The sequence below is a fragment of the Carassius gibelio genome, chromosome B2 (genome assembly GCF_023724105.1).
Source record: "Carassius gibelio isolate Cgi1373 ecotype wild population from Czech Republic chromosome B2, carGib1.2-hapl.c, whole genome shotgun sequence".
In the NCBI taxonomy this organism is placed as follows: Eukaryota; Metazoa; Chordata; class Actinopteri; order Cypriniformes; family Cyprinidae; genus Carassius; species Carassius gibelio.
In genome coordinates this window covers 26,043,858-26,070,912 of record NC_068397.1, presented here as the reverse complement: position 1 = coordinate 26,070,912, position 27,055 = coordinate 26,043,858, and the positions used below count along the sequence as shown (strand labels likewise).

The window sequence follows — 27,055 nt, the reverse complement described above, 5'->3', positions numbered from 1 at the left end:
AACACCACAGTATTAACAGTAACAAACAACAAGCACATTCGACATCTCAGAATTCAATGTTTTAAAAACTCCATGAAAGATAAAAAAAAACAACACACTGATAAATACACTCATATTCCTTCACCAAACACAGAGATAAAGCTGTTCCTTAGCAACACAGATGGCTTCCATTCCCAGTCACACTTTCCTTTTGCTCTTTGGACGGACTGGTATCATCAAGGAGGACAGCGGCAGGTGGACGGAGAGTTCTGCAGAGACTGTGCATTAGTGCTCATGGTGACATTAGATGTAATGTCATAATTAGTTGAGCAGAACACATTAGTGCCCCTTTCACAACAGTTCCTCACTCGTCGGTGAGATATTTCAGCAGCTCAGACTGCAGCGCCGCCATTGTTCTCCTCTGCTCCTCATCCTCCTCCTCATCTTCTAATGGAGTGTCCTCTAATGTGCTCAGATTGTTTTCGGGGTCCAGGTAGAGCTTGTCTACCCGGTGCACAGGTGAGTTGGGCTCCACATGTTCTTTGGATTCTGAGATAAAGTATATGATGTATGAAGCTCTGCATCATTTGATTTAAAGAAAAAGGTGTTGGAGCTGAATATTATCATCTTTTGGTGGATGAAATAACCTAAAACCAATTCTCTTACCGTTGCTGGAGGGGAAGACCTCTCCCCACGAGTACTCTGCTTGATTTATGGGTTGCTGAATCCACTGCGACTCCAAGAGCTCCTCGAGAGTCATTCTCTGATCAGCCACTGGGTGCAAAAGACCAGCCAACAGTGCATACAACTCTAAAAACAAGAACAAAGTAACAGGTTAAACCGTAATAAATGGTGTTTTTGCAAGTTTTATTTAAAAAAGTAATGTCCTACATCTCATTTGAGTACATGAGAACAACTATCTGCCAATTTAAAGGGAAACAAGTATTCTTTGATATTGTGTCCTATTTTAAGCATAAACTAATTTTTTTTTCAACTTCTTAGAAAACAAGACAAAGACAAGAAATACTGAGGAAGATGTCAACTTTTTGCCCCAATTAAGACCCTTTTAATGCCTTCAACTGTGGAAGGGAGAAAGACCCACAAAACCCTGAATAAAGCAAAATTAATGATGTATCTCCAGTCAGTCTTCATGGCTGTGATGAAGCAGAGCTGCAAACCTTTAGATATCTGGCATGGAGGGTTGAGTCGGGCCTGCAAGGTTTCCTCCACACTGCAAAACGGGTTTTCACTGAAGAGTAAGGTGTATAAGAGCACTCCTAGAGACCACATCTCCAGCTCTGGACCCTCGTACCTACAGTACATACATCAAAAATATATAAAATTCTCATATATACCTGTATGTGATAGTAAAATGCTTTCTTGTATTCACCTCACCTGACATTCAAAGGCCTACAAAGGCTTAAAGTCAACATAAAAAATTTATTCATTTTTCTAAGTTATTCAAACCTATTTTAATATCCAAACATGATTTATGAAACTTGAGTGAATAAAAAAAACAAAACAAAAATAAGTCACTACATTTTTATTGAGGGAAAATAAAGAAAGACCATCTCTGATGAATCGTGCACATGAATGTTCAAGGGCTTCATGGTGATCTCAGTCAAACTGTAGTTAAATACATTTCTTAGACATGAATATATAACCTTTATGTTCCCCTTCTCAGACCCTTATCCACTTGATCCTATCCTGTATTGTGCCCTTATCAATCTCAGATGCACAGATGGAACTGAGATGGGCTGTGTGATGTTTCAGTACGTACTGGTTTCCCTGAAGCACCTCTGGGGAGCAGTACTCCAGAGTACCACAGAAGGTGTAGAAGAGCTTTCCGGGTTCCAGAAGTACAGCAGAGCCGAAGTCGATCAGCCGGATGTGGAATTTAGAGTTTATGATGATATTTTCATCCTTTATGTCCCTGTGGAGCACTCTTTTGCCACGCAGGTAACTCACTGCGTCTACCAACTAAGTACAGAAATATATACATCAGAAAAAAAGTGATCCAATAACAACATCTCAAGAGTTCTCATAGCCCGTTTCTCACCTGTCTGAAGATGTAGCTCGCGAGAGGCTCATCCAGTCTCGGCTGCATGTCGATGAACTCAAACAGGTCAAGCCCATCCCCATGTTTCTCCATGACCATTTGGAAGAATCGCTCATTCTCAAACACCTCCAGCACCTGCAGCAAAAAAAGTAATACACTCATAAACACCAATAGTGAACATACTATAACTAGCATTTTGACAGTTCCATACTTTAACTATTAATGTATTATTCGAACATCTGGTAAATAAAGAATTTTCAAAAACATAAATAAAAAAACTTAAATGACCATTTTCTGTTTTAATATTTGAATATGTCATTTATTCCTGTGATGGCAAAGCTGAATTTTCACCAGCCAATACTCTACCTGATCACATGATCATTCAGAAATCATTCTAATATGCTGATTTAAAGTGCCCCAATTATGGGTAATATGAAGGGTACATAGTTTGGTTTTCGGAGACTCCAACAACAAGTTGACATGCATGCAAAAAAACACTATCATTGTTTTATAATATGCATTTATTTTACCTTACTTGATCAACGACTCCCAAACGCTCAACTCATTTTTCTAAACCCCTCCTCTGCATGATGCTATTCTCCAGTGATTGGTCGATTTCATTTTCATTTCATCATGAATGCCTGTAATGCCTGATAAAGCAGCGTTTGTGAGCGCAGTGCTGCTTTATGTACAGCGTTACTGGGGAACAGCTATTTTTACCACTGAAAAGCTGCACCAAGTGGCAAAGAATGAACTTGCATTTTCATTCAGACCAATTCCCAAGTGGGCGGACAATATGCTAATGTTTTATGTTTACATGAAACACATTGGGATTCATTATAAAAATGACTCGTTTCAATAAATTTATACAATTCACTTTCAGTTTTAAAACTCTGCAGGATGTTTTCATGCACTTACAGCAGTGTTACACACTGCATGAAAAGCCCTTGTCAAAAATCCATAATAGTGGCACTTTAATAAAACAGATTTTCCAGGATTTATTTATTTGAAAAATAAATACTTAGTAACATTACAAATCGCATTGTCTCCAATTTGATGCATCCTTGCTGAAATTAAATTAAAATGTAAAGTTTAAATAGATTCTTACCGACTAGTAACATTTGCATTGTTGTGCATTTTTGAATAAGATAAATAGTACAGTAAAACTGTCATTTAAAATGAGGTACAAGGTTTTAAAATTGACATTCGACAACAACATTCGACTTTTTTTTAAAGAGGCTATGTTGCATTATTAATATGAACTCAAACGGTTCTCTCAACGTACCTTCACAATATTGGGATGTTGCAGGCGAACCAGTATAGCCACTTCTTGACTGACCCGGCCCAGATCAGGATCATCCACCCAGCCTTCACTCACCACTGCACTTTTCCTAATAAACTTCACAACCACCTGAAATTGAAGTGAGAGATAATAAATTCAACATCTCTTCACCAGCTCATATAATTGTCCATAAAAGACTACATGCCCCCTACATCAATTACACTGACTCGGTGTGTAAACATCCTCTCTTAAGAACCCTGACCAAGGTTTGAACAACTGACATCATCGTTATCAAGTTATTATCTTGCATCCGGATGAATATGAATGTATGAACAGCAGTGAGTGCAGAAAAGAATGTCACTGACTTCCTGTTCATCTTTCCTTCTTGCAGCGAGGCAGACAAAGCCGAAGGCTCCCTTTCCAATAGAGCACAGCGGACGATAGTCTTCTGCAAAGTAACCCTCACATGCCCCAGACTGCTCCAAGTGCACAGAGGAGCGCAAGGCATCTGAACGAACTGCCTAAATCATGAAGAAAGAAAGGTTAAATGCAGGAAATCATTAGGGACCAGAAACCGTTGGTTTGATTCTTCAAAATATCTTCTATTGTGTTCCACAGAAGAATGAGATGCATACATGTTTGGAATAACATTTGGGGTATTCCCCAAAATCTCCTTTTAAAGAGCTCATTTTTAAAGCATTTATGCAGATCACCTCAGCGAGACTGGAGGCAAAGGCTTCCTGTCCTGGGGCTCCTGTCCTCACTGTGGGAGACACTGTGCTCGGTGGCGCCTCCTGGTGGTGGAGCAGGAGATGACTCCCACTCAGCCACAGACAGACCAGAGAGCTGCCGCTGGACAGGGACATCCAACGTACATCACACTGCACCTCTACACAGAGTGAGAAAGAGACACTGAAAATTACCACTTTATCAGTTGCCGTGCACTGACATATCATAAATGTACAGTAGACAAAATGGATGGTGTTTTTAAGATCTGGTATACAGAAAGAGTACACAGTTTGAACAGGAAAAATGCAGTACAGCAGGAGATAACATACAGTAATCATCATAAAATAAACCCAGACAAGGGTCTTGGATCACCCTGAAGGGGGTTATTTTATGATAATGATTACAATATCAAGCTTATTACATGGCTACTTGCCAAATAAATACATGGATATAAAATTTTGATTTGAAGTTTAAATTATTTTATCATCTCACTGGCGGATTACTTTACAGGGATAGATGACCCAAAATTAACATTCTGTCTTTTAATCACAGTCATATTGCTGCAAAACTTTCTTCTTTGGAACATAAAGAAAATACATATATTTTGCAAAATATCACTGTCCATTTAATGGAATTCAGATTGGTTCCCAAATAGTTTCAACAATTCTTCTGTTGGGTTCAAGCAAGTCATAAAAAAAAAACTGGGTGAACTGTCCCTAAAGGCTTCCACTGGTAAAAATTAACTACAACAAAATAGGAAACAATCTGCCTTGCAAAAAAATAAAAAAATAAAAATAAAAACATGAACAACTCCACAATATTAAAATAATAATGAACAGATCCATTCAAAAGTTTTGGATCAGTAAAAATCTCTTATGCTCATCAAGGCTACAGTTATTTGACCAAAAATACAGATTTTTTTATTGCAATTTAGAATAAGGATTTTCTATTTTAATATACTTTAAAATATAATTTATCCCTGTAAAGCCAAGCTGAATTTTCAACATCACTCCAGTCTTGTGTCACATGATCCTTCAGAAACCATAACGCAAGAGTGCGTTAAATGTAATAATAAACACTTATATTGTTAGAACATATTTATATATTTAATAAATGCTGGAATAATTTGATAAATTCAGCTGTGTCACAGAAATAAATCATATTTTAAAGTACATTATTAATCTTACTGATCCCAAACTTTTGAATGGCAGTGTATATATTATTACTATCATTAATCTGCGATGCAATATATTTTTCTATGGACTTGTTTCCTCTATTTTAAAAGGTCTTTCCAACATTAACCATCCCTTATATAATCTCATACAATATGCTCATTACTGGTGCCTAGTATACTACAGGTAAACTAGAGGGGCATTGTTGACATACCAATTGATTTTCCATCTCTGTTGTAGCAGGTCACATGAATCCTTCCTTCTGGAATGGAAGAGTTTGTCTTCACCTTTTTAGGAGTAGAGGTGGTAGGAGTGTCGCCTGGTAACATTATTCCACCCTTCCGGAGATCCAAGGCATTCCGGATTTCCGGTGATAGGGAAACATTTTGCGTTTTCTCTTGCTCCGGGCAGATTTGAGCCTCTGTTTCAAGGTCGGATTCCACAATGAAGGGTGAAGGAGTACGGAGGAGCTCAGCAGTGTCACATGAGGTAAGCGAATGGTTAAGATCTGCAGATGCACTTAGAATCTCAACACTGTCATTCAGGTCCATCTCTGACATGGCATGAACAATGACATCTCCATTAGAGTTCAAATCCAAAAACGTGCTGCCCGATTCCGCTAGGTGATGTCCCTGCTGAGACTCGTCTAGCTTTTCAGGACCAGAGCCACCCACAAGCCGCTCGCAGAACCCAGACGATGACCCACTGCCCAGGGAGATCACCTCAAAGCTGGATTCCTGAAGCTGAGCTTTCTCTGAACACTGGCAGGCCTTTGTGGGGGGTTTTGGATGTGGCACAGTGGCACAGGACTTTACTGGAGCTTCTTTACGGGTTGAGTTCGGGGCTATGGAGGCATCTCGCCTAGCAAAGTTCTGCTCGGATGGGCCACAATGAGGAGAGACAGTAGTGGAGAGGCAGGTCTTGTGGACTTCCTGGGACTCCACCAGAGCAAAGGTCTGTAGCAGAGCGGTGGTGTTGGCGGAGTCAGACTCAGACCCTCGAGGAGTCACATCCACAACCTGCTCAATAAGCTCTGTAGTGTCATCCAACCTGAGAACAACAGAGAGAATGATGATATCTGAGAATAATGAATGACAATCTGCAAATTAAAAAAAAAAAAAAAAAAGTCAAAATTAATAAAATCTAAACCAAAATGTAAATGAAAAGGGAAAACACATAAAATGAAAACTAATTGAAAATATTTGACTGATGCTGCCTTCAATTGCTTCCAGAATGATCGTAAATAGGAATGTGGAAGTTAAAAATTGCATATGAAAGCACTGTGAAGTCGACTGCTTGAATTTGTCGAGCTCATAATCACAAGTGGGACTTATAAAGTTTCTGATAGCACGCCAAAGCACAATAAGACTGACTTATAAAATGAGTATGTTTTCTGTACAGATAACAGGCTTGTGTTAATAGTGGAATATTTATTTGCAAAGACCAGCATTAGTACTGCCGGAGCATGAAGCTACACACTAAGAAGCCCCGCCCTCTTTTCTAATGGGGCCGGATCACCAGCTCATTTGCATTTAAAGGGACAAAAAAAAAACGGTGCATTTTGGCTCATACCCTAATAGTGCCAATTTTAATAAGCTATAAAAATTATATGTGGGGTATTTTGAGTTAAAACATCACATACACACTTTGGGTATATCAAAGACTTCTACATCTTGAAAAAAAAGGGCATAGCAGGTCACCTTTAAATAGTATTAAATTCTAACATGCTGAAATGCTATTTTCTCTTAATCTATGCATATGAATAAAGAAAGAAAACAGATATGAGAGGATTTAGTGGAGTATTTAACCCATTCAGTGGTGTGGAGGTGACAGCAGGTGAGGTCAAGGTTGATAGGATGCTGTTCTCCTTCTCCAGTTTAGCGTTTTTCCCAATGAAGATCCTCTTCCCTTTCCCAAGACCTGCTTTCCTACGCATGGCTAGATGCACCATCACACTGTCACCAGCAAGCACTGTGTTTGGATCTGAACATATATCATTCAATTAGCCATAAATCAAGTTACAGCATGAAGAAAAAAAAAACAAAAAAGACAAAAGAAAACCCTGTTGTTAAATACAACCAAAAATTAAATAAGAATGAAATAATTAAGTGACAGCAATAGAATATAATACAATATAATATTATATTATATTGGCTGAGTGTGGAGCAATAAGAGAAGGAACTCTCTACATGTGTCCTGTTGATCTTTCTTAGTTGTGAGCATGCCAGTAGAGAGAGTTAGAACATCAGCAGGGTTACAGCTAGCACTAGCCAAACATCTACAGGGGTCTGAGAAGTAGGCAGGCAGGAGGTGAGGGGACGTTAGTGCAGCATCACAAGCTAAAGTGTGTGCATCCTTAAAGCACATCTCTTCTCTGTACCTGTGCAGCTGTCAGAGGGGCTGGATGCATCATGTGGATGAGATGTAGGGTGGTCGCTTTGGTCCGCAGCACGAACCCGCTCATAAAACGCCGGTATCAGGTACGTGACATTCTACACACAGGCCTGCGGTTAGCTATGTAAACTAGCTTGGAAACATTGCTAATGAGCTGGACTCAACATTATCATTAATATCGTTGTTAATTGAAATTGAAAGATGACAAATACAAATATGCATTAAGCACATTTGTATACAAATTTAAATTCAAATATAAAATGTGAAATATTTTAAACTTAAAAGAAAACAAAAGCACATCACAAAAGCCAATTGAAAATATTCATAATTATAACAGTACATAATACTTATAACACTTGTTGGACTAGATAAATCAAATTGGACCAACTAAGACTTTTAATTAAAAGTTTTGTAAAGAGTTATACAAGCATCACAAATCCCAAGGGAATACTTCATAGCATCTGTACCTTTCCGAGCAGCTGACCGCTGTTGTATCCGAGCAGCAGAGAGCTGAAGGGGTTGTTGAGACTGTGAATGGTGCCGTTGGGCTGAAGTGTCAAGAGGCAGCTACTGGGAGCAAACACACACACTGACCCAAAGTACAGCACATCTGCACTGGGTGACAGGACACCACCCGTGCCCGATTTACCCCCTGCAGGACAAGAGAGCACTGCAATGATCACACTGAAATCAATAGCAATTTAAATTACTAATTTAATTAATCAGCAACTAAGTTAGTAAGCTTGGACAACAAGAAACAAAGATTTCCTTTATGTCAGAGCAAATGTTGGAAACTCACTTTAACTAGTAGCTCTGTGCTATAAATAAATCCTCACAGATACAGAAATCTGCATTTTTTGTGACTTCGGTCTGTTGAAGCAACTATCAGTTATTAAACTGCACGCTCTGCAGTGAAAGAGTGAGGACTGACCGGTAGGAGTTCGGTTGGTCTGTCGAGAGCTTGTGTGTGAACCATCAGAAGGTTCTGGATGTGCTGATCCTTTAATCTGCAGCGGTGATCTTCCACAGGACACAGCAGCCTGCAGACGAACACATGCTGGCACCACCACACCAGACCTGGCCTGCACATGCAATCTCTGAACACGCAACACCTGAATCACAAAGGTAAAGAAACAAGCTGTGTGAAGGTGCAAAGTAGACTATTATATACATATATTAATTAAAATATAGCTTATTTTTTGTGTGTGTGTGTCACTAACATGACCAAACAAAACAGTAAAAAAGCCAACTGCTTGCTTAAAGACTTTTTAGAGACATTGTGACCTTGGGAGTCCTGCAATGGAAGGGGATCTGTAGTGACGGCATCAGAGACATGATTGACAGGCCAGTCATCTCCTCAACAGTGTGGTAATCATAAAGATGGGCAAAAGTTGTGTCACAACTAAGGATTCCACCCTGAGGAAATAGGAGGAGAAGCTAAAACTTTTTTGACCAACTGAGCAACAACTTTACAAACAATTTTCCTTAAAGCTACACTACAACTTAAATGTTTGCGGTCAGTAAGATTTTTTTTATGTTTTTGAAAATGCTGCATTTATTTGCTCAAAAACACAATAGAAATATTGGAAAATATTATTAAAAGATCTGTTTTCTATTTTAATTCATTTGAAAATGTAATTTATTCCTGTGATGGAAAAGCTGATTCTTCAGCAGCCATTACTCCAGTCATCAGTGTCACATGACACATTCTAATCATGCTTACTGACGCAAAAAAACTTAATCATGCTTACTGACGCAGTTAAATTCTGTTGATTTTTATAGTATAATATCATTACAAGCTTAATTAAATTAATCAAATTATGCTTACAGATGCTTAACTTTATACATAAAGTTAACCTTTCAGTGAACAATTAGCTGCAAGGGAATAAATCTCACATTTTGAGTGAAAGTCACGTGTGCTGTGATTCTCTCCACTCGCTCCAGCAGGAGCTCTAAGATCTGCTGCCGCTGCTCTGGTATCTGAAGCCACACAGACACTGGAAACTCATCTCCTGTCAAACTCACTGCGCTCACCTGTGGAGAGAATGAGCCGGAGCTGGGCTTTAATTAATGATGCTCACATCCAGAACAGGAAAGCAGAGATCAGAGCCATGGACAAAACATGCAGCGTGGAAGAAATAAAATATTCATGACTCATGAAACTATTTAGTGACAGCTAAGTGAATTGTTGTTTAATTAACCACAGTGTTTCATACCACTTTTGCAGAAATAGCAACTAGGTTTCCATCAGAATCCAGAGTCTCCTCCTTCAGGACCTCCTCTAGCATCTGACTGACTCTTAGGAGAGAAGTCAGCTTCTGGCCGATCAAATCACTGTATCCACACTCAAACAGCTTACAGGCATGTTCATTTGAATCCAAAACCTCGCAAAGTAGATAACATCAATAAATAATAATTTAAATAACTCAATAATTCAAAGAATAGGTGTACCTACCTGTAATGTTGTGCAGTTAATGGACAGGACAGCTTTATTGGGGTTAATGGTGAGAGCTGTGCCTCTTTTTTCTGGAGCGGTACACATGAGTTGCCTGAGCAGAGAGCTCTCCAACACTGGAGACCCATGAACTGATGAAGGAGACACGGGGTGGAAGCTTTGCAGATCAGAGATCCTCATTGCTTCTGATGAACCAACATGAGAATCACCTTTCAGAAAACAAGTTGAGTAAAAATGCATATTCTGTCAATTTACTCCTTGCCATTCTTTACCACAACCAATTCAAAAAAGCTAAAATAAATTATACATTTGTTTAATTGTTATTTAGAAAGAATGTTTTAATTTGATCAAACATGATAGTGAAGACATTTAATTTACAAAACCAAAAAAAAAAATGTATGAGATAAATGCTTCTCTTTTTTTAATCATTCAATTGATAAATGTTTAAAAGATTTTAAAAGTGAACAAAAATTACTTGATAGAACCCTTAAAAAAAGTACCTGTTTCCACAGATCTTATAGATCTCTAAGATCTTATAATATAACAATTGTATAATAACAATAATTGTTTTTAACATTAATAAGAAATGTATAGCAAATAGCAAGATGTGCAGTCACAGGAATAAATTACTTTTAAACTATATTAAAACATAAAACTTTTTAAAATTGCAATACCATTTCACAACAATACTATTTAGAGAGTACACAAAAAAAAAATCCAACCCCAAACTTTTGAACAGTAGGTTTTTTTCCCCAAACAGTTGAAGTAAATGTAAATGGTGACTGAGGCTGCATTCTGTCATTCTTATATTTCTGTCTTCCAAATAGTCATACAAATTTCGAACAAAATAAGGGTTAACAAAAGCAACCCAATCACCTGTTTTGGCCAAACTAGAAAACCATCTTCTTAAGCAAACACTCACTGCTGAATTACCATATTTTTGATATTTAACAAGAACTACTGCTATATGCTGAATTGTTTTAATTTTTAGAAGCTTTATCGTTATTAATATATAATATGTAAAATTTGGTATCACTTCAGTCTGGCCCACCTGATGATGCGTCCATGCTGTTGAGAGTGCAGTTGCGCGCGGAGGGGAAGGACTGGTTCATACAGAAGGAGTCAGTCTTCATCACCGTGCTGATACTGCAGTCATCATCAGCAGCACAAACACTGTCGCCCCTGGGGCTGCTCCTCTGGCCCTGCATCAGCCACATCACCGAAGCGCTTTAAATCAAAGTCGACAGTCACAAATACGATTCTAACCAACGGTGTTATTGTTTTCCAGACTAGCGAGAAAGCTTGCTCATATATATTGCATTACAAACTAATACATCATGCTTATAAGGAGCACGACTCACCCAGCACACACACTTCTCGTTTCTACAACACTTGATGTGCTTTCAGTTTACTGCCTGCTGCCTTGGAGACAGAGAGAGGGGATTGTTCCTTCTTTCCGTTTAGACGGCTAGATTGAATAATACATAACGAAACAAACTCTATCTTACAAACAAACAGGATTTTTCAGTTATCAATGGTCATAAACAGTGTTGGTTCGAAGTATTTGCGTTAATTATATCACACGGCCTACAATGTTTGGCGCGTATGGAATCGAAATAAGTTGACGAGAAGGGAAGAGCCAATGAAAAAAACGGAATTTTAAAATTGACAGGGAGTTAATCCAATAGAAAATCGTAGTGGGCGTGGCTTAATGCATTAAGGGTGGGGTGTAGTCGCTTTGGAGAAATAAGGTAATGTTTATGTTACTCAGTATTTTATCTGTCTCATGTGGCCTAGTCCCCCCCCCCCCCCCGTTTACTTATGGCCTAGTTTTTCTACATTTTAAATTAGTTATGTTTCGTTTAAACTGTAGTCTACACTTTTCATGTTATTTTGATTCAAGGCAACATTTTGTAGCAAGTATTTTAACCAGCAAAATAACTTCAAAAGCTTAAAAACATTTATATGTAACAAAACACCACAAATTGGAGATGCACATTTTTATTTTAATGTTAAAAGCACTCTGCACAATGCATTAATTAACAGCTTCATCATTTTCAAGTCTGTAAACATTCTGACCCCATTTGTCATGGACAGGAACTAGTTGCTTTTAGTAGTTGTGCATTTCTGTCACGCTCGGGACTCAAGTATTTACTGCTTAGCAGTTCAAAAGTTGCCAAATAAAGCAGCAAGCATTTAAATTTTTAACCAGTGTAACTTAAACACTGGAGAACACAAACTAAGTTACTTATATAATGCACATTTAAAACAATGGAGAAGTAAGAAATTGTTGAACGGAATTTACACAAATTGCAGGGTTTACAAAGGAAACATACACAGATGGTCGTTCAAAGATGTACAACTTCCTGGAGAACATTTAAACACAATAACAGCCCACTTTACTGTTGATGGCTTTTTAATCCAACATATTTTTACCAGTGTACACAGTTCAACTCTATATGCTGCTCTGCCATACATCAAAGTTCTTAGTTTGTACATTCTCAGAATGATATGCAGTGTGTTTCCTTACTTTACTTTTTATAGACCATAATCAGGGCCATTTGTCCCTGTTCAGAATGGATGTCTGGAGGTCAAGGGTCAAGACCATGTTCACTTTGGCACATATGGGTTATGACGGCTGAATACAAAACCCCACAGACGAGGGAGTCAGGGAGCTTCCGTGCTTCACAGGCAGGTGTGTCTCCACAGAGATCTTAATGCGAGGATGAGCTCAGGTATAGGTCGAACAGAAGCATGCATAACACTTTAGCATTTCTACTGTAACAGTAACAATGGCTCTCTGCAGGAGAAGTTGACACAGACACACAATGGTGGGAATCACACACTGTGGACACCCGCTGAAACAAGAGGTCTGGCACGAGATCCTGAGTCTCAAGGCTTACAGGTTCACAGAAAGGCCTAATGATGATAGTCCTTCTTACTGTGTGGACGGTTACCCAGGATTTTGTCGATGTCCGAGGCCACTTGAGTGGTTATCTTTGGAAGAACCTGTCAACGAGAATGTAGATCTAATTACTAAAACACATGGGAAAGGATCATCATGATATTTAATTGTTTTAGTTTATTGTACAGCTTGTTCTAAATAATATTTTAATGCTTGTTCTAAAAATCAAAATATTTTTAAGTCATCTTGAAGCCCCCTGAGAAGTATTCTGAGGCCGCCTAGTGGGCCTCTGGTTGAGAAAGTGCTAGTCCAATCATTTTGGCAAGCTAGAAACTATGCATAACCATCTTTATATAAGGCTGGTTTAGTTGGATTTCTTATCAGTGTGTGTAATTTTGCCTTGGCACATAAAACTAACATCAAGCAAGATCCTGTTTTTGATGTTTTAACTGTAAAATTAACCCTGTGAGATTCAGAAGATAGGTGTTAAGAGATAAAAGCACAGAGCTGTAACAGGCCACCAGAGTTTGTGGGATAGCAGTGATTCCACAGTGTGTGAGTGTGTTTGAGATGTTTTGATAAATCTCTTGCCTGTATCGCCCCCAGGTTCTCAGTGAGCTGTGCAGGGTTGGAGGTCCCCAAGAGAACAGAACTCACTCCTTCATTACGGAGGCACCAGGCTACAGAGGAACACAGAATAGATTCATGAGGAATCTGTCATTTAGTCCTACATGTATGGAAGTTTCAAGCCAGTGAATCATGGCAATCTCAAATGAGCTAGTAGGATTTTGAACAGACAGTGCAGCCAGCAGTTTTTTTTTTTACAGTACAGGTTTTTTTTTTTTTTTTGTTCATCAAACTGTTTTCACATTAAAATAAATACACATAAAATGTATTAAAAACAATGTTTACAAACAAATATGTCATTCAATGTATTATTATTATTTAATAAAGTAATATTAAATAATTATTGACTATTTAAAAAAACACAATAAATAAAATGAATTAAAAACGTAATTAATAAAATATGTTTTTTTTTTATTAATAAACAAAAATAAAATTACATTAACAAATAAAACAAAATAAAAATAATTACCATTTCCTACTTTTTAATAAAGAATATTTTTAATAGAATATTAAATGTGCACCATATTTATAAAAAAAACACATATTAAAACTGAAAAAAGTCACCATCTAGGTTTTCCATATCACAAAAATGTTTCCAGTTAAAAAAAAAGCCAAATTATTTTTTTATTAAGTGAGAAAATTGTATGTCATTTTTTCTATCCTCAGATTTGTGCATAATGTGCATAAAAGCAGAATTTCTGTATTTTACTGAAAGAACAGTTGAGTCACTATGGCAGTGATGGCAGTTTAAGCGAAAAGGTTATTTTGACCTACCGATGGCAAGCTGTGGCAGGGTACAGCTGAGCCTCTCAGCTATGTGGGTCAATTCCTTAAGCTTGGCCTGCTGCTTTCTGCCATCCTCACTCAGAATCTTCTCCTTCAGCCACTGGTATGACTTCAGAGAGAGAAAGAGAAAGAGAGAGTGAGACAAGCGCAGTAAACCTGCCCTGACAGACTGCCACCCTCATCGCTGTATACTTGCTGAAGGTGTTATCTATGAACTAAATGAGCTCCTCAATCAATTCATCCAGTTTCAGACTGTCCTATTTAACTCAGCTTTGTTCTTCTGTTGAGTATAGTTCAGTTGGATCAGTTTCAGTTTAATGGGCAGATTTCCATCCTTATGTCTTGAGGAAATGATGTGTCTGTCATGACAGACAGTATTAAAGGAAGAGTTCACCCAAAAATGATCAGTTAAGCATTACATCACTTGTTCAATGGATGCTCTGCAGTGAATGGGTGTCGTCAGAATGAGAGTCCAAACAGCTGACTGGCTAGAAGCAACTATTTAAATTTAAAATGCCTTAATAGATGTGTTTCTTACAAACACTTAGCTTTTTGCTTCACAAGATGTTAACTTATTGGAATTTTCTGGATTACTTGTTGATTATTGTTACGTTAATGTTGGCACCCATTCACTGCAGATGATTCATTGGTGAGCAAGTGATGTAATGCAAAATTTCCCCAGATGTATTCTAATGACAAAATTAACTCATCTACATCTTGGAGTGCATTCTTAGCACATTTTCATTTTTGCCTGAACTACTCCTTTAAAGTACCTTCATAGAGGCCCTGGAGGATTCTGGGATGCCGTTTTCATATTTCCCTGTGATGATGCCACAGGCTAGAGGAGACCAGGAAACCACTCCAACACCTGCGGTGCACGACTGTGTTTTTAAGCTGTTTCAGAGATCATATTTGAATTATGTGTGCTCATGTGTATATACAATATGTGTTTGTTTTTTACCGATCTTATGGTAAAGCTCTGGCAACTGCATTTCCACTTTATCCCTCTGGAATAAATGGTATTCGGCCTGTTCACACACAGGAGGAATTAGATTAAACTGCCTTGCTACAGAATACGCCTCCTACATTGGGAGAAAGAGATGACAAAAATGAGAAAAGAATGATATTAACACAGTTCATAAATAAAGATATAAACACACATTGAGTATTTTTGTGTTGATGCCCATTAATTATATCTAAACTAAATTTTTTAAGGGTAATTTAATTTAACGTAATTTTCTTAACCCACTAGCAACAATGAAATTAAGAATATTTTTTTATAATATTATATTTAATAATATGTTAAAATATTAAAATTAATATAAAAAAATAAAATAAAAAATTAAATCCTGTTAAATAAAACGCCCTAAAATCGAATGCAATTTTCTCTACTTTAAAATGTGAGTGCAATTTTTCCTCTCTCTACTCACCATGATCTCCATCGCTGACCAGCGTGACGTGCCCCAGTACATGGACATGCCATGGTTAATGACATGCGTCATGGCTCTCACTATCTCTAAAACACAAAACACACATGTACAGACAAAAATATCAGCCAAGCTTCTGGATTAGTTTGCTTTGAGATCCATCACAGAGAAATCATCTGTGTCTGGGTACCATTAGATGGTGCTGTTCACGTCCTCTACTTGCGCTGTGTTGACATGTCTGCTTATTAAGCGACTTTGGGCTTGTATTTCATTGAGTCATAAAAAAAAATCGGAACCAATAAAATGCTTTTGTTTTACTTATGGTGTAATATACACAGCTGTCCATCACCTGGTCAAAAGGTCAACACATTATTCAAGTTATTCAACAGTTACAGATAACCTATTAAATTTACAAGAGAGGGTCTCTGAATTGTAAAAATCAAGTTACTTTACCCGAATTCTAGAATAAACCAGATTAAATTAAGCAATTCACCTCTGAAAGGACAAACATACTTAGCCAATTTAGCCATGTTTTGGTGAGTCTTATTTTGAGATTGTGTTGTCAGAACAGGTTGCATGTTTTTCCTGTGAGATCTGGCAACACTTGCAGAGTTGCACAAAGGATAAACGCTATCATAATGCAAAAGAGCTGAAGCTATGTCACAGCCGTCTGAATGAACAGGATTAAAGATGAGAAGCACTTCAGCTGTAAATCAAACTGACACAATAGCTCTATATCTCCCTCAGCAAGTTTTATTGTACAAGGTACAATCATTTTAAACTTTACATTTTAAACTGTATTTAAGCATAGAAGCACAGTTTTATTCATCCCAGAGTATTCCAGACATATTAATGAAATGCAAATATTTTACCATTATTTACACATTATTTGTTGTAAGATTTGTTCTTAATTCATTAAAAAGTTTAATGAATAATTAAGAATTAATTCATTATTTTAGCATCCTAAACTACTAATAGTTCACAAGCATCCTGGAGAACAGTCAATGCAAATTGCTATCAGTGCTATTTTCAGGGCTGTGTTTGCACCATTATCTGATTTGCATAATTGCTAAAGTGCAAATAGGCAATGGCAGGAATCCTCATCTGAGAATCACAAATGGGAATCAAAGCCTTGTTAACCTAACTTTACCCTTAAGAAAATGCTCTTATCTCATTATCCAACTGGTGAGTAGATCCATTTTGCTCAATGAGTTATAATAAGGATAATGGCCCACATGACAGTGTTTAAGAGGGGATGGTTAAATTGAATGTTAACTCACAGAGGAAGGACATTTGTGTTTTTATCATCCAGTGGAAATTAAAAAAGCAGAATTTAACTGTCCATCTGTGTTTTGACCATCATCCTTTTTTATAACTTCCTTCTAAAACCAATAATTAATCAATTGAAGTAAACCTTTTTAGTGGGATTGACAGTTTGAATGGCAATGAAGCCAGCTGTGAGGGTTATCTTTTTATTGCAACCTGGTCTGTGATGTTCATATAGTACAATTTGTACATTTTGTTAAATGCTGAAACATTTACATCAACAATGAAAATGAATGCATTTACGTTTTAGAAGCTTAAAAAAAGTTACATAATGTATAATGTTTTGCATTAATAAATGACTAAAACTAAATCGAAATTACTTTATTTCAGTTTTACTACAATTTAACTATAAATTATAAATAACTAAAAACGAATTAATTAAATACATTTGCATAAATTGTACTATTACATTTTAATTAAATTATGACAGAATTTACTTGAATTTCTACATTTTTAAATTAGGTAAAATTATGTAATCACACCAAACAGAATGAAAAAGTTAATGTTGTCAGAATGATGGCAAGTAAATGAGTAAAACATGATAGCTTTGAACATTTTTAATCTATGAATGTATTTGTATGCCCCTTGTTTTTCATGCATAAAATGCTGACATTTTACTATTTTAATAATGTATATTCAGCGTCCATGCAAACAAATAAATATATATACACTTTATTCAGAAAAGATGCATTAAATACATTTATAATGTTACAAAATATATATATTTCAAATAATGTTCTACTGAACTTTCTATTTATCAAAGAGAAAAACTGTAATGGTTAGGAAAAAATATTAAGCAGCACAACTGTTTTCGATATGATATGACATCATATCAGATCATGTGATACTGAAAACTGGATTAAAGATGCTGAAAATTCAGATTTGCCATCACAGGTATAAAGGACATTTGAAAATATATTAAATCTTTTGATTAAATAAATGCAGCCTAAATGAGTATAAGATACTTTTTTTCAAAACCATAAAAAATCTAACCAACCTCAAACCTCTGAACAGTATGCTAGAACCATACATTTAGGACAACACACCTCAATGAGACCAAGCATAATATGAACAGACAACAGTGTTTGTGGTGTCATAAGTTTGTATACAATTCTAGTGTACTTTATATATACATTTGACAGAGCGCTACTCTGCAGTCAACGGGAACACCATCTGTTCTGACATCCTCAAGGCATTACAGTTCTGCGTCATTACCAGCAAAGACCTTTACTGCTGTTCTGCACTCAATTCAGCACCAGAGCAGCGAGTACAAGATCCACTCCAAAACGCCTACATCATGAGCTCATAAAGCTGCTTTATTGCTTCATCATTCAGATTTTCATATGTGAAGAGCTGCTTTCCTCCGTCTCATCAGTGCTTTGACTCTAGGTGCTTTACCACTCTGGCCATAAATCGCTATGATCTGGGCTTTGTTGTGTGTCCGACTGTCCACTGTTTCATCTTCACTACACATGCCACCAGTCCACCAGTGAGTGATGACTGTGGGACGCTCTTCATCTGACAGAGGCGTCGCAGAGCTGCCCTAGTCTCATCAAATGGCACGCCTGAGGACCAAGTCCCTTCCCTGACCATCTGATACATATTGCACAGAAATGGAAAGCACTTACACGGTCGGGCAGGTGCTGATCTGATTGGCTGGCACCTTCGGGAGTAAAGACAAATAGTGTTTTTTTTTTTTTTTCAGTCCGCCTACAAACAAAATTGTGTTTAAAAGATACTACTGTTGATATGACAATCACGTTGCAAAGTACTTTTCCAAAGTTTTCCAGGTTGGTGGTAGTATTATATAAACGATTTTTTTTTAAAGATATACACACATTCACTCTTAATCATATGTCTTATATGCCGAAAACAACTCTATTAATGTTTCTTGTCAAATTGAATCAGAATCATGTAAATAGTATATTTTTGATTCAGTAGCAAAATGGCAACACTTGACAAAAAGTTTGTCACTGTTAGCCATTTAACATTTCTTTTGTAAAACAGCTGTTTAGCTAGCCTGTCTCTTACCATGAGTAACCTATACAGCACAAATGTTTTGTTTTGCAAATGATGACCGAATTTTCAATATTTTTTCTGTTTTTGTGTCTTTCCTGTTTAAGTGGGCAGGTCATAGTCCAATGTAGACCAAACCTTAAACCACCTGTGAAACCAATCAATGTATGAACATGAGAAACAAAAGAACTTCTATAAAAGAAAAAGGCAAGCGAAGGTGAAAGGAGATTAAAAAAAGAAGAGAGGAGCAGAAAACAGCAGCCAAATCTACCTCAGTACATAATGAAAATGAAAGCCCACACCCACTCTCTCATTACCAACTCTGTACGAATGAAGAGAAATGTGAGTGTGTGGGTGAGAATGGAGGAGAAAAAAGCAAGTGAACGTCAGCTAAGCACAACAATACATCTGCTCAAGAAAAGAGAGAACGAGACAAAAACACAGGAAGCCAGAGGCACATGTCGGTGTGAACAAAAATGAATGGTTCTTCAGCAAATCATCGTATAGTTTCTTCTCACAAGAGACTGAGGACTCCAGCTCAGTTCTGATGGAACATCTGAACAGCAGAACCCTGAAGTATTAATCTAGTGTAATGTGGATGTGGGGTTTCTGCAGCGTGCGAGTGCCGATGCGTCATGCCCACGTGTCCCCTCTGATTCTTTAGTGGATGCTGATTGCAACTTCCCCCCAAAATATTTGTATCTTTAATAAATAAAGATGAATTATTGCAATAGAAAACAAACAAAATATGTAGGTTAATAAAAAAATAAATCATCCATTCACATTCAGTCCTGCAGTTCTAGTCTTTCAAGCTCAATCACAACTTTGCTTGGTTTATTTTAAGAAACCGTATTTGTTCAGGTTTAAAGTACATAAACTACCATTCAAAGTTAGGTCATGTTTGTTTCAAACTTTTTTTTTTTTTTAAAGAGATCTTTTATGCTCAGCAGGGCTTTGATTAAAAATACAGCAAAACAGTATTTTTATTAACTAATCTTATATTGTAATATCCTTTAAAAAATGTATTTATTCCTGTGATGCATCAGATTTTCAGAGTCACATGTCACAAGATCCTTCAGAAATCCTTCTTATATACCGATTGGCTGCTCAAGAAACATTTCTATCAATGTTAAAAACAGTTGTGCTACCTAATATCTTGTGAAAACTTGGGTACATTTTTTTTATTTGATGAATAGAAAGATTTTAAAAAGGTTACACTGTAGACAAGATACAGATAAACAGCAGCTGAATTATGCCTAATCATTACCCACTCAGTCAAGTTTAGAAAGCATCCTTATACCACCACAACACTTCTTCGTAAGGTATTAGGCATTCTATGCTGCATGTAGTTTTGTCATATGACAGCTTGATAAGATTTGTGTGTGTGTGTGTGTGTGTGTGTGTTTGTGTGGGAACAGAGAGACAGTGTGCTGTATGATTTTGATTTGTGGCTTTAATATCTCTACTATAGACTGATGTGTACGATTCAAACACAGATAAGTCATTTGGGGTTTGGCGAAACAGCCAGTAGGCGCTAAGTCTACTCTACAATATCAGATAAACACTAACAAACACAGATACAGTATGTGTTGGGTGTTTATTAAAACACCAACAACTATTACAGGCCATGAATGCATTATATATATAGCAAAGCTGTATTCATAAATTATGAACGTGACCTAAAAGAGATCTGTTTGTAAGTTTTACAATAAAAGTTATGCTCTATTGACAGCACCGGGAGGAGACATTCAGTTAACATAGAATATAATTACAGTATTTCCCCTCAGTTTATAAAAAGTGAACAAAATCAAATTTATACTAATGCACTGAAAATGAAAGGCTATAGGGTACTGCACTGCACCAAAACCATCTAATCGTTATAACTACGTCTGTGCAAAATTCTGACCACATATTATATAAACTACTTCTTATATAAACTGTTTCTACTGTTATAAAGCTTTCATCTTAAAATAAGGTCAAATAAATATCAGGAACTACACTAATTGAATTTTTTCTCAGTATGGGCCTTTGAATAAAACCGAGGTAGTTTTTTCATTAAAGACCATACACAGAACTGAGATATCAGGAGCAGAATCACACTGACGGTCTAATGTCTATCTCACAAAGCACAGCGACACCATGGCAAACACATTAACAAGTCTCCAGGGAGGCCATGGGTAGTGAAATTTGTTCTCAGTTCAGTACCAAAATGTTATTTTATTAAAATTCCCTACTATCATTATCTTCCCACGAGGATTTAACTGTACGTGCCAAGAAAACATTGCACATCAATTTGAATTAATATCATTCCGGCCTCGATGGAAGAACGATGATTAAACGTTTTACTTTGTTAGATCTTCTGCTTTTCCCCACCGCGGCTTTAAAGCGCAGATGGAGAGTCCTCTTGAGATTATCCTCACACTGTAGGACGTCTATGCATTACTTTTCTGGCTTCTAACCCTGATGTTAAATGTGTTTATGTGTTGATAAGACTCGCTCATACAGGCAGGAAAAATCCCAACATAATCTAATTGAAGAAATCAGGTGTGTGTAAGTTTACGGACACATTTGTCCCCAGAAGAAAGCTAAATCTAATGAAACCTCTCTTTGGGACATTTGGGGATGAAATAAAATACTATGCTCCACATAAAAACAATATAAGTGGAATGTCCTCTTTTAGATACATGTAATATGTAGTAGACACAGATTGTGTGTGTGTGTGTGTGTGTGTATAAGTGTAAGAGAGAAAGGTCTGGAGTTTGAAGACACAGCAGGCAAAGAGCAGCTTAAAAATACACTGTATGTTCCCCATGGGCAAGTCTCTAATCCCCCTCAGGGAGAGAGAGAGAGAGAGAGCGAGAGCGAGAGTAATACAGATATGGTGAGGGACAGAGTGCATCAGAAGCAGCCTTCCTGAGCGCTGCAGTGCCACAGAAATCAAAAGGGAGTGAGACAGAGGTTAGACTGGGATTATGATAAACGGCCTCCTGAGATGTTTGGAAATAGCACCCTACCTCCTGTTTTATACACATACACACAGCAACACATGCACAGAGAGAGAGAGACATAATTTGGACCAAGTATATGCAAAAAAATACTTTTACCAAGGCCCTAAGCACAGGGTCATGCACTAAACAAACACTACCGTTCCATTATGCATTAACTCCGGCCCTTGAGGTCCACTTTACTGCAGAGCTTTGCTCCAACACACCTGAACAAGCTAATCAAGGTCTTCAGGATCACTAGAAAGTTACAGGCAGGTAGGTTTAATCAAGGTTGGAGCTATTCTGCAGGAACATGGACCTGGGGGGCCAGAGTTGAGAATCCCTGCATTAAATAGACCAAAAGTGACAGTAAAGACAATTATAATGTAAAAAAAATATATAATAATAATAAATGCTTTTCTTTTGAACTCTTCAAAGATTTTTTTTTTTTTTTTTTTTCCACACAAGTATTGTTTTCAACATTGACAATAAGAAGAAATGTCTCTTGAGTAGCAAATCAACATATTAGAAATGATATCTGTATGTGACATTTGAAGACTAAAGTAATGACTACTGAATATTCAGCTTTTAAAAAGAAAAGAAAAAAAGAAAGAAAAGATAAAGAAAGAAATTCTCTTCAAACTGTTGCACTGCTATTACAGTAAAGAGAAAACTTGCTGACAGTATATGCTAACGCTATAGCTGCTTTTGCAACAGTTCTATAAATGCACTGCATACAGTACTTGCTTTGATTTACAAATTTCCTCTAAAGCATTTCAGAATGCAATGATGCACATATCTGAGCTTGCAAAGCTAGAAGCATCAGGATAGTAACTTTTACTTTGGGCCCAAGCCTCACCTACCCTCCATTGGTGTGTTGCTGTCGGGACGATTGGCAAAAACCACGTCCACATACTCCAACTGTAACCTCTGTAAAGAACCCTTCAGACCTACAGAGAAAAAAGCAGAAGAAAGTGATCCTGTTTTTTGTAATCAGAGTGGATGAGTGTATGAGTTGTATGGACCACATTTGTATGGAGCTCAGACAGTCTCAGTTTCTATTCATTTTCATTCAAAGAGCAGTATAAACATTCTGTTTAATGCAATATTTTGTGTTCTGTGAAGAAAAGAAAGGTTTGAAGCAAAATAAGGGCAAATAGATGAACTTTCATTCAACTATTCTATGAAACAGAAAAGATTAAAAACTATGACACAAACTCATATAGTTGCCTAAGGACCTACATTCATTCTGAGCTGCTATTTGACATCCAGGAGTGTGAAAAGAGATGGAAGAATGAGAGGAGAGAGGAATCTCAGAGACAGCAAAAATAGGATCAGGTGAGCAGTTGAGAGAGGATTAGAAAAGTACAGCTTTGCAGACAACAGAGGAGAGGAAGAAGAAGAAGACGAGGAAGCAATGATTCAGTCTGACTGTCACATCATGGTCCCATTCAGAAACAGAGATAGAGACAGAGAACACAACTGAGGGACAGTTCGTAACATACATTATGCACTTTGAGCAATATGTTTCTGTTTATATATCAATGACCGTATCAGTATCTTACAATATTAGATTCTTTTTATTTAAAAAAATGATCAAGAATATTCTGATTAGGGTGACTGGAATTAAACTGAATCAAACGCTTGTTTCAAACTTGGAGAAATTCAAAACTGGTGCTTCTTCAACTACACACACACACACACACACACACGTTTGTTTTTGTGGAAAGTGGGGACATCCCATAGGCGTGATGGTTTTTATACTGTAGAAACTGTATATTCTATGGCCCTTCACCAACCCTACACCTAACCCTCACAGGAAACTTTGTGCATTTTTACTTTCTCAAAAAAAAAAAAAAAAAAAAAAATTCTGTATGATTTTATAAGCGTTTTGAAAAATGGGGACATGGGTTATGTCTTCATAAGTCACCCTCTCCTTCTAATACCTGTGTCATAACCATACAGAGTTGTGTCCTGATATGCCACAAAAACAAGACACACACAAATACAACATTTAGGCATTATATTAGTTGTCAGTTATATTAGTTAAATTTGTTAAAAATAGATCATATTTATTTGCATAAAACAATGAACAGTTTACAGACAATAACGCACATTAAAGTTCAAAAGTTGGGGCTTGTAAGATTTTTTGTGAATGTTTAGGTGAGTCTCTTATGATTAAGGCTGCATTTATTTGATCAAAAAAATTTTTTAAAAATGTAATCCCTAACTGATGTTAAAATGCAGTTTATTCCTGTGATGTAAATCTGAATTTTCAGCATCCAGTCTTCAATGTCACATGATGCTTCAGAAATCATCCTACAGTTTATGATTTGATGCTGAAAAATCATGATATATTATTCAATGACAGCATTTATTTGAAATCATTTTATATATGTCTTTACTGTCACTTTTGATCAATTTAATGCATCCTTGCTGAATAAAATTATTAATTTCTTTCAAATTGAATATCAGTTGTTCTCAATTAGGAACCTCGCAAACATCTATTCTTTGATATGTTTAGCATGAAAAGTGCTTGTGATGTTTTTCCTTTTAAATAAATGCCAGTCGGTTTGACATTTTGTTGTTTAATGCAATGACATTCAAACTAGTTCTGAGTGCTGCTTAGGTGTCCAAATTCTTTTTGGGGTCACTCCACCTCTAAACACCCCAAACACATTTATCCTTCATTCTATTTAAGATTTTCTTTCAAATAATGCACATTCTGTACCGTAGCTCTTCTTATTTCAAACAACAGTATTTAAGTACAGTGAAAATAACGGACTGACAAAACTTTAAAGTCATGCCGATAAATCTTAGCTGAGAGAGAAAGAAAGAGAGAGCGAGAGCAAACACCAGGTGTGTTGAAACAAAGTTGTCAGATAGCTTTCAGGTGATCAGACGCGGGCGTGATTACTCTGCCATACTGAAATTAATCTGACAGATAAACCCCACGTTCATCCTTTCACAAAAATACTGTAATCCAGCCAATCTCAGACTCATTATTCGGCCCCGTGCTCACGGAGCACGCCCTCGCATCCGCCACGGCTCTAATCAGTCAGAATTTTCTGGGTTTGTGGAGGAGATATTCTTAGCAGGGAGCTTTTTTTTAAAGTACATAGAGGATAAACAGACGTTTCTTTCTAGCCCACAAACAATGTCAAACAGGCACAAGCTAGCAAGGAGTGGAGAAAGACACGAGCCAGAAAGGAAAACTAGACACAAACTGGAGTGATAAAAATAACTTGGAGATCAGGGGGGAGGTGAAGGAGGGATGAGTGCAGTATGCGAATGATTCAATTAGTTTCATGAAATACAAACAGTGAATTTTCTCAATCTGAAAGTGACACAGAAATGACATATTAAACTCTCTTGAAATCAGTGGTGCACCTCCATCTCATACAGTAATAGAGCAGATATAATTCAGAGTATTATTACATGTAGATTTCCACTCTTGATTAAACACTTCACATTATTCATGCAGGCAATTATCAGAATACGTAAATATGCCATTTTAATTATGCATTAGGCTATTAAAGCAATCTGAATTCAGTGATGGATGTCTTTTAGCATACTTTTTTGTCAGGAACATTTAGTACTATTGCCAATAATCACAAGCTCTTTTGTAAAAAAGAACAAATGAACTCAGAAAGGAAACAATTAAATACGCAAGGAAGTGGGTGAGTAAATAAATAAAACAAGACATTGTTTTTTGTGTTTTATTATGCTTGTTATGTAAATGTCTCGTATTAAAGATGTTTAGACATTTTTTATTGGAAAACAAGACAACAGACTAAATGGTTTCTGTATCTACATACGTACTGTATTTGGTTTGAACAATCGTTTATCGAAAAGGCCTTAGAGAGAGAATCTCACACTGTTTAAGAATGAATGCTGGTGTGGGTGCTGAGCTTTTATTATGAACAAGGCCACACATTCTACTGCAGTGAAAGAGAGAAAAAAATCAATACAGTAGAAGGGAATTAGAAAGAAAAGACGAATAAAAGGTTCAGGTCAATTACAAACGACAGGGGAATTAGAAGAAAGAAGAAAAATATCTACCTTCAATAATGTGCTTCCTTGAGAGCCCACGCTCTGTCTCTGCCCTAAAGAAAGAAAAAAGAAGAAAGAAAGAAAGAAAGTAAGAAAGAAAGCTTTACATAAGCAAACTAAACCTAAAATCCTAAATCTCAAGGAGAAATGAGAGTAGTAACAGAATGAATATACAGATAGACAGGCAGAGAAAAAGAAAGAAAGAAAGAAAGAAAGAGAGAGACTCACTTTCCTCCCCAGTACAGTTTAGTGGTGATGACCAGACTGGATCTCCTGTACACACACAGACAGATTATGGGCTTTGTGTGAAAGCAGTGGCCTTTTAAATTTCTCATCCAATGAAATCGATGAATATAATGATAATGTGAAAGAACGTCACATAAGAAGATAAATACCTCCAACACTTTTTCTTGATAATGTTTCCTAGGATTATTTCAGCCCTGTGAAGAAAGACACATTTTATGTGCTTTTAATATTTTATATCTGGATTTGTACAGAATTTTTCAGTGAGGTGAATTCACTTTAAAGCCACTATAGCACTGAACCATGCATATATTTAAACTTTAACTTTAAAGTTACTGTCATTTTTTCAGGGTGAACACTCCTCCTATGTATGCATGAGTTTCATTATAGAAGTTGCCAGATTCACAAACGTCAGCGCTATTTGCCTGACACAGTTAACATTGAGCTATGGTTACTGTCCACAGAAAACTGCAGGAAATAAGCTTATTTAAATTAACGTTAGTGTACTTCTTTAGTAATCATGACAGCAGTAATTCGTCAAATGATGCTCAAAGAATGGAGAAAAGCATCACAATCAGGCACATATCCAGACTTCTGGCATTTTAAAAGTGCATTATG

The 27,055-nt window shown here is 36.8% G+C and overlaps 2 protein-coding genes across 7 annotated transcripts in view; both read right to left on the bottom strand.

Annotated features, from left to right (window-relative positions):
• Positions 1-46: 46 nt before the first annotated feature.
• Positions 47-11,703, bottom strand: pask (PAS domain containing serine/threonine kinase). 5 transcript variants are annotated; one of them, XM_052549725.1, is made up of 20 exons: positions 11,432-11,703; positions 11,122-11,297; positions 10,071-10,255; positions 9,832-9,999; positions 9,512-9,649; positions 8,900-9,031; positions 8,547-8,727; positions 8,083-8,267; positions 7,602-7,713; positions 7,030-7,204; positions 5,436-6,271; positions 4,034-4,209; positions 3,686-3,841; positions 3,324-3,449; positions 2,039-2,173; positions 1,760-1,959; positions 1,158-1,291; positions 646-789; positions 348-528; positions 47-248 (listed from the first exon to the last, which is right to left on the bottom strand). In XM_052549725.1, the coding sequence occupies exons 2-20, from the start codon at positions 11,285-11,287 to the stop codon at positions 149-151; spliced, it is 3,630 nt and encodes a 1,209-aa protein (XP_052405685.1). In that variant the 5' UTR covers positions 11,288-11,297; positions 11,432-11,703; the 3' UTR covers positions 47-148. The 5 variants fall into 5 exon arrangements, with proteins under 5 accessions (XP_052405685.1, XP_052405686.1, XP_052405683.1 ...); XM_052549726.1 differs by having other exon boundaries at positions 10,071-10,252; XM_052549723.1 differs by having other exon boundaries at positions 10,071-10,279; positions 11,432-11,702.
• Positions 11,704-12,055: 352 nt separating this feature from the next.
• Positions 12,056-27,055, bottom strand: part of kcnab1b (potassium voltage-gated channel subfamily A regulatory beta subunit 1b) — a 38,741-nt gene continuing 23,741 nt past the window's right edge. For both annotated transcript variants that reach the window (XM_052549701.1, XM_052549704.1), the window contains exons 5-14: positions 26,590-26,634; positions 26,423-26,467; positions 26,204-26,247; positions 23,005-23,091; positions 15,819-15,904; positions 15,350-15,470; positions 15,162-15,256; positions 14,377-14,497; positions 13,567-13,655; positions 12,056-13,079 (exon numbers count right to left, since the gene is read on the bottom strand). In XM_052549701.1, coding sequence (XP_052405661.1) covers positions 12,990-13,079; positions 13,567-13,655; positions 14,377-14,497; positions 15,162-15,256; positions 15,350-15,470; positions 15,819-15,904; positions 23,005-23,091; positions 26,204-26,247; positions 26,423-26,467; positions 26,590-26,634 — 823 coding nt within the window. In that variant the 3' untranslated portion in view covers positions 12,056-12,989. The remainder of the gene's footprint in view (positions 13,080-13,566; positions 13,656-14,376; positions 14,498-15,161; positions 15,257-15,349; positions 15,471-15,818; positions 15,905-23,004; positions 23,092-26,203; positions 26,248-26,422; positions 26,468-26,589; positions 26,635-27,055) is intronic.

What these genes read in the sequence shown, in the direction of transcription:
- pask (XM_052549723.1), bottom strand. Translation starts at nt 11,287, where the DNA reads ATGTGGCTGATGCAGGGCCAGAGGAGCAGCCCCAGGGGCGACAGTGTT. An exon ending in CAGCATGGACGCATCATCAG is followed by an intron (nt 10,280 to 11,121) that starts GTGGGCCAGACT and finishes GTTTTCTGAAAG; the next exon opens with GTGATTCTCATGTTGGTTCA. An exon ending in GAGGTGCTTCAGGGAAACCA is followed by an intron (nt 1,292 to 1,759) that starts GTACGTACTGAA and finishes TATGTACTGTAG; the next exon opens with GTACGAGGGTCCAGAGCTGG.